Genomic DNA, 13642 nt, shown 5'->3' on the forward strand with positions numbered 1-13642 from the left:
GAAAACCCAAGTGATTTAGAGTCACGAGTTGGTATGTGTGATGCACAATTGCTTCATGATCCAGTGCATCAGAGAATCCACAAGAGGTAGTGCCCATCTTGAGTTGGTCTTCGTATACGACCCAAACATGTAGAAAATGGCAGCTGTGGTAGCATTGGGGGTCAGAACCACAGAATGATTAAGTTCAACATGATATGGGATTTTGAAATATCAAAGACCAGGAGCCAGGAATGTAACTTAAAAAGAGCTAATTTCAATTAAATGAGAGAATGTGGCAGAGCCACCAGGGGACTCTGATCTAATGTACATAATTATCTTTAACAAATTATTAGCTACAGAATGATTCTGTATCTTTGTTCATATTATTGCATGTACATAGCGCGGTCCCTTTAAGAATGAGACCAAACGCGATGACGTCATCACATTGATCACGTGATCCTCCAGCGGCGGGAAAACGTGATGACGTCAGGCTGGGGAGCCGCCCTAGCCAGTCCTCGTGGAGCCAGCAAAGAGTACAGACCTGTAATTTAGTTCTCCTGTGTTTTCGTGTTAAACTCTGTTGAATAGTATTAAACATCGTTTGTTTGATAGACTGACTCGACCTCAGTCCTTTAGTTAGGAATCTAGCCATTCCTACAGTGGTGACCCCGAATTTTCGTGAACAATTTTCGCGGAAGAAGCGAAGCGAAACGAAACATGGAAGCGAACTCCGTGGCTTTGAAGCTCCCACAGTTTTGGGAACAACAGGCGGCCTCCTGGTTCGTGCAAGCAGAAGCACAATTCGAACTCCGAAACATCATTGCGGATCAGACCCATTACCTTTACGTGGTCTCCGCACTCGACAGGTCCACGGCCTCACGGATCATCAGCCTGCTCGAAAACCCCCCGGTTGACAGCAAGTATGATACTCTTAAAGCGCAGTTAATACAGGTCTTCGGGCTCACGAAGGCGGAGCGTGCCCGCCGACTGCTCGCTATGCCCGGGCTTGGCGATTCCAAGCCATCTGAGTTAATGAACCAGATGCTCACGCTCCTTGGCTCCGAACCACAATGTTTCCTCTTTCGGGAGTTATTCCTGAGTCAACTACCCGAGCAGGTTCAGGCTACCCTCGCCAGATTGGAAGCCACAGATTGCGCAGCACTTGCTGCAGAAGCAGATAGGATTTAGCGGTCACACAGCAATACTGCGCCGCCACGAGGCACCCCTCCCCCGCGAACGCCGCCCCGACGCCTCCATCTCCCGGCTTGTGCTTTTACCACGCCCGTTTTGGCGCGAACGCCAGAGGCTGCCGTCCTCCCTGCAGTTTTGCGCCTAAACAAAAAAACCAACATCAACACCAACAGCAAGTCCAGAAAAGGAGGACCGAGTCTGAGGGACGTTCCGCGGCCGCGATGGCGATTGGAAATTCCGGGAAGCTCCTCTACATTACAGATTCCCTCTCGGGCCGGCGCTTTTTATGCGACACTGGGGCGCAGTGTAGCATCCTTCCTGCCTCAGCACTCGATATTCAGTCTGGGAGGCACGGCCTCTCCCTCGAGGCAGCTAATGGCGGGGCCATTCGTACCTTTGGCAAACAGCGGGTCCAGGTGTGCTTTGGCGGGCAACGGTTTCAGTGGGAATTCATCACAGCCAAGGTTTCGCAAGCCATCCTTGGCGCGGATTTCTTATGCGCCAACAGCCTCTTGGTGGATGTAAGAAATCGTCGATTGGTTAACGTGGCCACCTTCCACTCCATCCCTTGCTTCCGCAGTTCCACAACGTCGCACACTGTCTCCTGCGCGTTGCCCTCACCGGACGAGTTCACTCGCCTATTAGGTGAATTCCCGGAGCTGACCAAGCCCACTTTCTCCTCCTCGGCCACTAAGCATGGTGTCGAACACCACATTACTACGACTGGCTCTCCAGTTTACGCACGAGCTCGGCGCCTGGAACCCGGCAAGCTCGCGGCTGCGAAGGCAGAGTTTGCCACGATGGAACGGCTGGGGATTATTCGCCGGTCGAATAGTCCCTGGTCCTCGCCTCTCCACATCATCCCGAAGCCCAGCGGCGGATGGCGGCCATGCGGGGACTACCGACGCCTTAATGACGCCACTACTCCCGATCGGTACCCGATCCCGCAGTGTCAAGATTTCTCCGCCCATTTGGCGGGAAACTCAATCTTCTCCAAGGTCGACCTCGTCCGTGGCTACCACCAAGTTCCCGTACACCCGCAGGACGTCCAGAAAACTGCAGTCATCACTCCTTTTGGACTGTTCGAGTTTCTACGGATGCCATTTGGGCTCAAGGACGCTGCACAGGCTTTTCAACAACTAGTGGACTCGGTCCTGCGGGATCTTCCCTTTTTATTTGTCTACCTTGACGACATCCTGATAGCCAGCTCTACCAAAGAGGAACACGTCTCCCATCTACGCACCCTCTTTCGGCGCCTCAGCCAACATGGCCGCATAATCAACCCGGCCAAGTGTCAGTTCGGCCTACAGCAGATTGACTTCTTGGGCCACCGCATTACTTCGGAGGGCGCAATTCCGCTGCAATCAAAGGTCGAAGCAATTACGGCATTCCCAAGGCCGCAGTCCACCAAGGCTCTTCAAGAATTCCTGGGCATGGTGAATTTCTACCACCGCTTTGTACCGAAGGCAGCACAACTCATGCAGCCCCTCTACGAGGCCCTCAAAGGCAAGGCTGGAAAGGATACAATAGCCTGGATGGTTGAAATGGACAACGCTTTCGACAACACAAAAACCGCTCTAGCCAATGCAACTATGTTGGCGCACCCTCTGCCAGGTGCCACCATCGCCCTTACCACCGACGCTTCCGACTATGCCATAGGCGCCGTACAGGAACAGTGGGTCAACGGAACGTGGCAACCACTGGCGTTTTTCAGCCGCCAACTCCGGCGCAATGAACGCAAATACAGCACTTTCGACTGGGAGTTGCTGGCGCTGTTCCTGGCTATCCGCCTTTTCCGTTTTTTGTTAGAAGGATGTCCCTTCACTGCGTTTGTAGATCACAAACCACTGACCTTCGCCATGGCCAAAACCGCCGAACCGTGGTCGGCTCGACAGCAGCGACAGCTAACTTTCATTTCAGAATTCACGACAGACATCCAACACGTAGCTGGCAAGGACAACTTGGTAGCTGATTGCCTTTCTCGCGCGACCATACGGGCGGTCCAGCTGGGCATCGATTATGCCCTCATGGCCACCAATCAGGCATCCGACCCTGAAACACAGGCGTATCGCACCGACACCTCTAGCCTCCAACCGGCCGATGTGCAATTCCACGCAGCAGGCACCTCGTTACTCTGCGATGTCTCCATGGGAGATCCCCGCCCGATCGTTCCAGTTGCCTGGCGCCGCAAAGTTTTTGATGCCATACATGGGCTTTCCCATCCTGGCGTGAAGACATCTCAAAAATTAATGTCGGCTAAGTTCGTCTGGAGAGGAATGCGTAAGGATATCCGCGACTGGGCTAACACCTGCGTCGTCTGTCAAAAGTCTAAGGTGCAACGTCACATCAAGGCCCCATTGGCCACGTTCGCAGTACCAGAATGTCGATTCGACCATGTCAACGTGGACCTCGTCAGGCCTCTTCCACCGTCACAGGGGTTCACACACATCCTCACCATGGTCGATCGTACTACTAGATGGCCAGAGGCAGTTCCTTTGGCATCTACTACGTCCGCTGATGTCGCCAGAGCATTCCTCTCCTCATGGGTCGCACGTTTCGGCGTTCTGGCGGACATTTCTTCAGACCGCGGTCCACAGTTCTCTTCCGAGCTCTGGAACGCTGTGGCCCAGGGTCTCGGCACCAAGCTTCACCGCACCACGGCCCATCACCCGCAGGCAAACAGTTTGTGTGAATGTTTCCACAGATCTTTAAAGGCATCGCTGAGGGCCAGCCTCCAAGGCGCCGGATGGGTGGATAAGCTTCCGCGGGTCATGTTGGGTCTTCGCACGGCACCCAAAGAGGACCTGCAATCGTCCGCCGCAGAACTCGTGTACGGCCAGCCACTCCGCGTACCGGGAGATTTCCTGCCACTTCCAACTGAGCCGTGGTCCGCAGCCGACCAACTCAGCAACCACCGGGAAACAGCCAAGGCTTTTGCGCCTATCCCAGCTTCGCATCACGGCCTTCCATCTTCACACGTACCAGCGGAGCTAAAGAATGCTGAATTTGTATTCATTCGTCATGATGCCCATAGGGATCTGCTCAAGGCCCCTTACACAGGCCCTTTCCGCGTACTGGAGACAGGCGACAAGAGTTTCTCCGTAGACATCGGTGGTAAACCCGACCACATATCCATTGACCATCTCAAACCGGCACACCTGGACATCGACCGGCCAGCAGAGACCGCACAGCCACCACGGCGTGGTTGACCTCCCGCTGCATCCACGCCAGACCCAAAGATTCCATCCGCCAGCCCGCCAGCTGTTCAACAACGTCCACTCCAAGAATACAGGAGTCGCTGTGACAGGCTTGTCAGACCTCCTAGTCGATTGACTTTTACTGTTAAAGACAATTCTGGGGGGGCGCATGTGGCAGAGCCACCAGGGGACTCTGATCTAATGTACATAATTATCTTTAACAAATTATTAGCTACAGAATGAATTTGTATCTTTGTTCATATTATTGCATGTACATAGCGTGGTCCCTTTAAGAATGAGACCAAACGCGATGACGTCATCACGTTGATCACGTGATCCTCCAGCGGCGGGAAAATGTGATGACGTCAGGCTGGGGAGCCGCCCTAGCCAGTTCTCGTGGAGCCAGCAAAGAGTACAGACCTGTAATTTAGTTCTCCTGTGTTTTCGTGTTAAACTCTGTTGAATAGTATTAAACATTGTTTGTTTGATAGACTGACTCGACCTCAGTCCTTTAGTTAGGAATCTAGCCATTCCTACAAGAACAAGTTAAGCAAAATGACTGAGGGAGGTTGTTCAACAGTAGAAGACAAGTGGAACACTTTTAAAGGCATAATGTTGAGCATATAAGATAAATACAGGCCTAAAACCAACGAGCTCAGTGCAAGCAGCTGTGACCCTAAATGGATTATTAAAACTATCAAGACAAATCCTATCGAGAGAAAGAGGGTGGGGATCACTGGATGAATGTAAGAAAGTGAGCAGAGAGGCAAGAAGAGACCTAGGGAAAAGCATAGATGCGGACAGACAACACAACAGTAAGTTCTTTCAATACTTCCAATAGAAAGAGGGTAGCCCAAGAGGTAATAGCCATAGAAGTAATAGCCATAGAAGGTGCTTATGCTTGAAATAGAGGAGCACAAATATTCTGAATGACTACCTCCTGTAATTATTCACAAGGGAAGATATGAGCAGCATGCCCTCTCTAAACAGAGTTGATGTAGACGCAATTAATGACTGATATAAATAAGTTGCAAGTCTTCAACAGGTTAAAAGGGTTCAAAAGCAATAAATCCCCAGGAATAGATAATACTTACCTCAGAATACCAAGAGACAACAGGGAGGATGTTTGACAAAGTTCCACATGAAAGTTTATTAGTTACACTCAAGGCTGTGAGGATTCAGGGTACAATTTGGGCATGGATAAGAAATTGGTTGTAGGATATAAAACACTGCATACTTGTTAATGGAGTTACTGCAGAGTGAGGGATAGTATTGAATGGGGTGCCCCAGGGTTCAGTGTTGGGACCGTTACTGTTTCTCAATGACTTGCACTCAAACCAAATACAAAGCGATCAAATTTGCTGATGATATCAAAGTAGACGGGATAGTGGAATCGGAGGAGGTAACTCAGATATTATAGAATGAGTTGGAGAAAATATCTAAGTGGCCAGAACAATGGCAAGTGAAATTTAATACAGGCAAATGTAAAATAGTACACACAGGGAGGGAAATTGAGCAACTCACATACTCCATAAATGCTGCTGAAATAGCTAAGGACAAAGCTGGAAAAAGACTTAGGAGTCTTAGTGGAATGGATGCACATGTCCAACCAATGCAGTCAACAATCAAAACAGCAGAATACAAGTCAGAGAAAGTCACAACGAAACTGTACTGTGCCCTGCTCAGACTGCACCTTGAGTAATGGGTCCAGTTCTGGTTACCGAGACACAAGAGAGACATGCAAGTGCTGGAGGCAGTGCAGAGAGGCTGCTCTCTAGTATCAGGGGGCTGGTTAATGAGGAAAGACGGGAGAAACTTGGGAGTTTCCATCCTTGAACGAGAAGTGGTCTTAAAGATATAAAAGATTGCAAACGAAATGGAAAAGATAAATCAGAAAATTACTTTTCATTAACTTATGAGATTTGAGCTAGGGGGCCACAAGTTCAAACTACGAAAAGGAAAATTTAGGACTGATATCAGGAAGTTTTTCTTCACAGAGTGAACAACACTTGAAACAGACTACTGGATAGCGTAGTGGAGGCAGAAACCCTGGAATCATTTAAGAACCAATTGGATACTGCATTCTGGATGGATGAACTGAGATGGGCTGAATGGCCTCCCTCATCTGTAATTAACCTGGGACTGTATAGAGACAGGCTAGTCATTTTCCCTGTACAGGAAAATTCCCATCAGGGATCAAAGCTGGGGCCACCCCGGTCTGTATGGCTTAGTGTTACACTGAATGGTGCACTTGCTCACTTTGCAAGCATATGCTATTTTTGCTGTTGCCTGTGCACTGTTTTCTCCCACCTTGGGCAGGCGCACTTTATACAGACACCTTTGCTAAGGGTACACTGGATTCCTTGTGAGTCATTGGGCTGGACGGGGAGACAGGCAAGTTTTGTTCAGAAAAACCCAGCCTGGAGAAAAAAAAAGACTAGAACCCGTCCCAGCTTGCAGTTGGAATGAGTGCCAGGATCCCTCGTCAAACTAACATATCCTGACAGTGTGGAATCTCATGGGTGTAATTAAGGGAGTCAGGGAGCCTGTCATTTCAACCGTGTGCAGTCAGTCATTCAGATCCCGCCCAATGCTGGGTTCAGTAATTCCTGTGAGCCAGTTGCTGTAATGATGGAACCTGTTCCAGGATCGCCGAAGGAACATAGAACGAGAAGGACAGCTGGGGATCTTCTTCAGTGCATTCATACTCCACAAAGCTTTAGCATGATGTGAAGTTGAAACCGCATACAAAAGGTAGGTACTGCATAACACTAATCAAGGCTAGGCTAGATTGCCTAAGGGGGTCGGAGAGGAATTTCCCAGATCCCCCCCCTCCCAAACTGGGTTTTTAATCTGGTCTTTGGCCTCTCCCGGGAGATGGCATGATTTCGGGTGGGGTGGGGAGTGTATTTATTGTGATGCACAAGTTATTGCAATTGTGTGGGACAGGCTGGATGGCCAAGAGGGTCTTTTCCTGTCTGCCATTGTTCGTATGAGGCTAAACCGGGTGTGAAGGCCCAATCCAATTGTGGAGAGCAGCAAAGTGAGGCTCTCTCCTCAGAGTTTCATTCAGCTTTCTTTCAGTGTCAGAGCGAGCTGGGACTCTGCTTTCAGGCTGAAACTGCTCTGCACTGACACTGCAGTTGCAGTGTAAAAGGAACCCTAGCTCTCTGCCACAGAATACAGGCCAGCTGGCCAGTCAATGCTCTGTGATGAAGGACATTGCCTGCAATCATGTTGGAAGATCAGTTCTCCTTCAATTCCTTCGCATTAGCACAATGTGGCAGGCCTGCACCCTGTAAAGTTCACAGGGAACCTCAGCAGGAACAGAGATCCTTTGGCAAAACACAAGTACAGCAAAAACAGTAAACTCTGGAGCACTCACTTGTTTCACAGTGGCCTTAAAAGCGCCAAGAATAGCCGCTGCTCCTCCGCAATCTCTCTTCATTCCTGGCATGGTGGTCTACAAAAGAATACGTACAATAAAAATCTTGCATCTATGCGCACCTCCTACTCCTCCATCCACATTTAAAATGGAAACTGCCTATGTGAACGTGTCATGCTGTAATTGCACCCTCCCACCTCAAGGGAGGCGCTGCAGCGCCACCACCGGCAGATGGGTGCAACTGCAGCGTGACAGGCAGAAATACATAAAAGTTACAACACGGAAACAGACCATTCGGCCCAGTCAGTCAGTGTTGGGATTTACCCGCCGTGCAATAAAACAGTCCTAATCATATTTAACCACCCTGTTCCCAGATCCCTTTAGCCCCTTTTCCTTTGCCACCCTATTTAATCTAATACTGAATGTTGACATATTTTCTGCCTCAACCACTAATGCTGGAAGTGACTTCCTCAGCCTCACAACTGTGTAAAGAAGTTTCTCTTGCTTTGGCATTAATGCAGCACATTCTCAGTGTGAAATTTCAATGTGGACACAGGAATTTACAATGGAAATACAAATGTAAAGACAGAATGTACAGGTTTAAAATGGGGGCTTAATTTCATCTGTGCACCTTGGTCCAATTAGCCCCTGCCCTCTAACCCCACAAAACCTGGAGGCTACATTGGATCTCGACTCCTTGTGTTCAATGCTATGGGAGATCGTCTAGTATTTTAGATCCTATCCAGGGTAATGACAGAACAAACTTGCAGCCATTTATGTGCTTTATCAGCCAAGGGCATTGCCCTGATTTACAATCAAAGCCTATTTCACCCTAGCCTACCGGTACAGTTACAAAAGGCAAGATACAAGCTGCCTTTGCCCTTCCCCTTGACTGCAATGGGTGAGTTCTGTCATCTCTTACCTCGGGCACCGCATAATATGCACATGGTAGCAGACTCCATCTTGGGAATAACGAATGAGGGATGGACAGCAATCACTAATCATTGTACAATCATTAACAGCAGCACTGAGGCCAGACTGGCCTGCTTTTACAGCTGTAGCGAGTAGCAAGGCAGCAGGAAAAGGGAAGGATTAGGGGGGTAATGAGGAAAGGGGACAGCTGCATCACTTCACCTGGGAAATGGTTTGAAGGGCAATTTACAAACAAGATATTTCTAGAACCCAGAACTAGTGATGGGGGTTGACATGCACTGTACGTTCAAAAGGAATGCAGTGTACAAGTTTAAAGTTTGTATGTTGTTTTGGGCCCTTTAATGCATGCTGATTAACTAAAGATATATGGGAGAGAGGGGCAAAGCAGCACCCAACGCAGGAGTGTCAGCAATATCAGCCAATCATCCGGGAACTTGAATCAGGCTGTCGCTACACAATGCTTGTTAGGTGGAGCTCCTCACGCTAAAGAAACGACTGATGGAGATCCAACATACTGGCTCTCGAGGCTGGAGCAGACCCACTCACACTGCTCCTGGATGTGAATCTCAGCACAGAAGTACCAGCTAGCCAGTCCATACTGAGCTTTAGACATGTATATGAGAAATGGTGATCAGCAATGGGCTAATTGTGCATCTCAACAGTCAGAGTGGGAAGCACTGGTTCCCAGCAGGTCCCTTCCGGTCAGGGGACCTGGGCCGGGGAGGCCGCCAGAGTTTCTTTCCAACTTGCAGCAATGTTAATGTGGCCTCGATGGGATAGCTGAACTGTAATCACTTCCTCTACCTCCAACCACTCAGATTTCATAATCCTAAAACACCAACAAATCAGGGCTCTGTAACTATGAGAAGTAATGGGAAACTACCAGAAATACTGACCAATCCAGTCACCTATAACAGTTTCCTAAAAAACATGTTGTTGGCATTTTTCTTTTCCCACAAACTCAAACGTCCAGAGTTCAAATTAAGGCTTCTAACATCATAAGAACATTATAAAAAAATCATATTTCACAATTACATGATTACATTTACCTATAATAATATTCTATCAACCCACTTTTCCACGAGCCCCAGTCTCCCTTATAGTCTAATTTGGAAGATATGCCTACTAGAAACTGCTTCCACAATGGAGTTAGGAATGTTACTGGATCCCACAGTGGGAAATGTAAGCCCCTGTGTCTTGCTGTCTAGTCATAGTCTCAGAGCCTGTCACATTGAGGTTCTTACCTTCCCTTTAATGCTCAGGCCTCCTGTATCATACACAATGCCTTTGCCGACCCAGGCAATGGTCTGTGTAGCGCCCTCTGGTGAGTAACTGAGAACTGCAAGTGCAGGGGGATTTAAGGCAGCCTTTCCAACGCCATATATACCTAGAAATGATAAAACAGAAGCGATAAGATCTAGGTACCCAAAGGTCGACTGTAATAGGGCGTGATGTGGCGCTCACTGATAATGAAATGCCATTCACTGTGCTTGGGGCTGTTCTGCTCCGCCCTAGTATCAGTTGCACACGTTGTGAAACATCCTGGGCTACTGTTCACAGCTCAATAAAGACATACAGTAGACATGAGGAAATGCAAACCTACCTCCGAATCCTTGTTCCTTCAGTTCCTCGCCCCGGATAATGGTGGGAACAATTCCCAGTGCATTCCCAACCATTTTAATTTCCTGTAAAATGGAATATCCATTGAAGTGAATAAAATCCCAATAATAGGCTCTGTTGATAGGATCTCATTAAAACTTATAAAATTCTAACAGGACTAGACAGACTAGATGCAGGAAGGATGTTCCCGATGGTCGGGGAGTCCAGTACCAGGGGTCACAGTCTAAGGATAAGGGGTAAGCCATTTAGGACAAAGATGAGGAGGAATTTCTTCACCCAGAGAGTGGCGAACCTGTGGAATTCTCTACCACAGAAGTCAGTTGAGGCCAATTCATTAAATATATTCAAGAAGGAGTTAGATATATTTCTTAAGGCTATCAAGGGATATGGGGAGAAAGCAGGGACAGGGTACTGAATTTGGATGATCAGCCATAATCTCATTAAATGGCAGAGCAGGCTCGAGGGGCCGAATGGCCTACTCCTGCTCCAATCTTCTATGTTTCTATGTTTGATGGCCGAGTGGGTGAATGCATTGCTTGACATGGCATTGAGTCATACAGCCCAGGAGGTCCAAGATTCAACCCCTGCTCTGTGCTCAGTTAGCTGATCTCAGCCTTAGCACCCCTATGCAGGGTTCCTATTCCTGATCATTAATTAGTCGACTCCTCCTTAAATGTGATGGAGTCTGTGTGCATGTGGATGTCAGGCGAAAGCAGAGTCGGGCTATGCTGTGAGATCACCCAGTGTCGCTCACTGCCTGGACTCGCACAAGGAATTGCCAATTGATCGAAATCTGCCTGCTTACATGGAACTGTAATCCAGCAGGAGAGGAAGGGTGAAAACTGGAGTATAGTGGGTGAGCACAGCTGGGAGAGTGGGTGGTATAGTGCTCACCCACTATACCGCCCAGTGCCCCGGCCGCGCTCGACCAGTGCCCCGAGCTGTGCTCGCCACAGCACCATCCAGTTCCCCCAGCCATTAGTATAAATGCTTTCCATCTTGAACAGCACTTAGATTCAGGATCTGCGCATTTGCCATCAGGTAAAATGTAGAGCAGTGGCTTTCCACAAATTCCACCGATTGTAAACTTCGATAAGACTGCAAACACTGCAATGTGTATTGCTGGAACATCAGGTAACAATGAACAAGGGGTCAATACACTTCACACAAACCATTCTCATCATCCAAACACAGCCTCTAAGCCCATCATCCGCATTACCCCCACATTGGCAATAGCAGGGGATTAACCCCTGGGAACTAATGCCTGCTCTGTGAGTGACGATTGGACAGAATCTGCACTGTAGCAATAGGCACGGGTTCCCCAGTTAACAAAAACTGTGCTGTATGTGCATAAACTGCCTCTGCCCTCACAGCAAGTGATTGAACACCGAGCTTCTGCTGTCTGACTTTCAATTACCAACTTAACGCCCTCCGCCTCGGCTCAGGCTGTATAGGAACAGGAGGAGGCCATTCAGCCCCTCGAGCCTGTTCCCATTCAATTAGATCATGGCTGATCAGTATCATAACACCATCTACCCGCCTTGGTTCCGTAACCATTAATACCCTACTGTCCGAGGTCCACTGGGTCTTCAAGTCCAGCCATGGTTCTTCAACTGCAATGTGGAAAACCAATTAAGGGATATACACCAGAATTAAACCTTGACCACTCACCTCAAGAAAAGTATCGGTGTTCATTTCATTGCAGGGCGTGTCCACAATTCGAGCTGCAAGTCGGATTCCATCGGCAGCGCTCGCCAGACACTGTGAGCAAGAAAGGACATGCGTAAAGCAGCAACCGTACATTCCCAGGCACCATCCTACACACTTACTGTTCATACTCTCACCCCATGGAAACATCCAGGATTATTTCAGCACTGTGGAGACTCACCATTTCAGGATCTCCCTTCAGCCCCACCAAGGTGCATGCTGACATTGGCTGTGGGTGTGCCTGGGAGATCGTCTGTAAGAAAACCAGGGGTTTGTCTTAACAGCTACTACTAGGGGCATGGGATTACAACTACTGCACGTGTGGAGGATAAACACCAACACAACTGGTCGAGCCCAATGGCCTGCTTCCCGTGTTGTAGATTCTATGTAAATGGAAATACTAAAGTCACTACAAACAGTAATGGGAGTACAAGGCACTGCTGGTCCCTCTCCTCACAGACAGGAGGGGAAATATTCACTGGTAACATCAATCAAAACCAAGCGGCTGTCAACAAATAACTGGTTATTTGATAAAACTGAAGTGAGGAGGAAAACTATAGGGTCTAAAACAATGAGGCAATGTAAAGTACAGGTTCTAGAACATGGAATAATATAAACTGCAGGTTCTAGAACATGTGGTAATATAAAGTACGGGTTCCAGAACATGGAATAATATAAAGTACGGGTTCTAGAACACGTGGTATATAAAGTACGGGTTCTAGAACATGGGATAATATAAAGCGCGGGTTCTAGAGCGTGTAATATAACCCACAGGTTCTAGATCATGTAGTAATATAAAGTATGGGTTCTAGAACATGAGGTAATATAATGTACAAGTTCTAGATCGATATGAGATGAGATTGTTACCGCTGAGCCACAGATGATAGAATTAGCGACTGAAGCAGTCAATACAACAACATTTAAGAATAGATTAGGTGGTTGAAGAAAAGGGGAATAAAGGGAAACGGGCACAAAGGATTAGGACTATTGCTTGGGCGGAAGGTGAACGCCAATATAGACTAGTTGGGTCAAGCAGCCTGTTGTGGTGCTGCAATTTCTATGTAATTAACTGGCAACTGTAAATGCTGCTCTAAAACCTTCACATTCACAGCACCAAGTTCAGCAGGGAGGTTTTCTGATCAATTACCTCAAGTGTTGTTGCTTCAATCGGGCCATTGTTCTGTCCAACCAGCAGGAACTCGACTGTGACTACACGTTTGTCGGTGCGCCTGGAGGCACTGGATCGGCGGGAAAAGAGCGGGAATGCTCTTGCAATCGCACAACCAGAAGCAAAAACGTCTGAGCGCTCGCATACCATCTGAAAGAGAGGAGCAAACTGCGTCAACACAAAGACCGTGACATAATTCTCGTCTGGATCGTTTTGTGGTTATTCCAACCCCCTCTCCACAGGACATGGCATCCAAAAACCACGTGTGCAGGCAGCCGACTTCTGCCCAGACCATTTCATTCGATTCCTAGCCGTAGATTCATGCTGGAGCAGCAAACATTGCTCAAGTAAACGCCCACTGACTTCTCTCCTTCCTCTGGAATGGATTGTGGGAAAATCTTGGGAATAAGTCCCTAGCCCATCCCTCTTGCCAGGGCCATTTGCCCAGAAACATTGAGATAA

The 13642-nt window shown here is 48.3% G+C and overlaps 1 protein-coding gene across 1 annotated transcript in view; it reads right to left on the reverse strand.

Moving 5' to 3' along the window:
* The window catches only part of npepl1 (aminopeptidase like 1), a 33537-nt gene that overhangs the window by 14311 nt on the left and 5584 nt on the right, over window positions 1-13642 (reverse strand). The window contains exons 3-7 of the mRNA XM_086005176.1: window positions 13160-13330; window positions 11977-12066; window positions 10289-10370; window positions 9930-10072; window positions 7753-7830 (exon numbers count right to left, since the gene is read on the reverse strand). Coding sequence (XP_085861302.1) covers window positions 7753-7830; window positions 9930-10072; window positions 10289-10370; window positions 11977-12066; window positions 13160-13330 — 564 coding nt within the window. The remainder of the gene's footprint in view (window positions 1-7752; window positions 7831-9929; window positions 10073-10288; window positions 10371-11976; window positions 12067-13159; window positions 13331-13642) is intronic.

Source organism: Somniosus microcephalus, chromosome 13, assembly GCF_052327205.1.
Source record: "Somniosus microcephalus isolate GS21.2 chromosome 13, FLI_Smic_1.0, whole genome shotgun sequence".
In the NCBI taxonomy this organism is placed as follows: domain Eukaryota; kingdom Metazoa; phylum Chordata; class Chondrichthyes; order Squaliformes; family Somniosidae; genus Somniosus; species Somniosus microcephalus.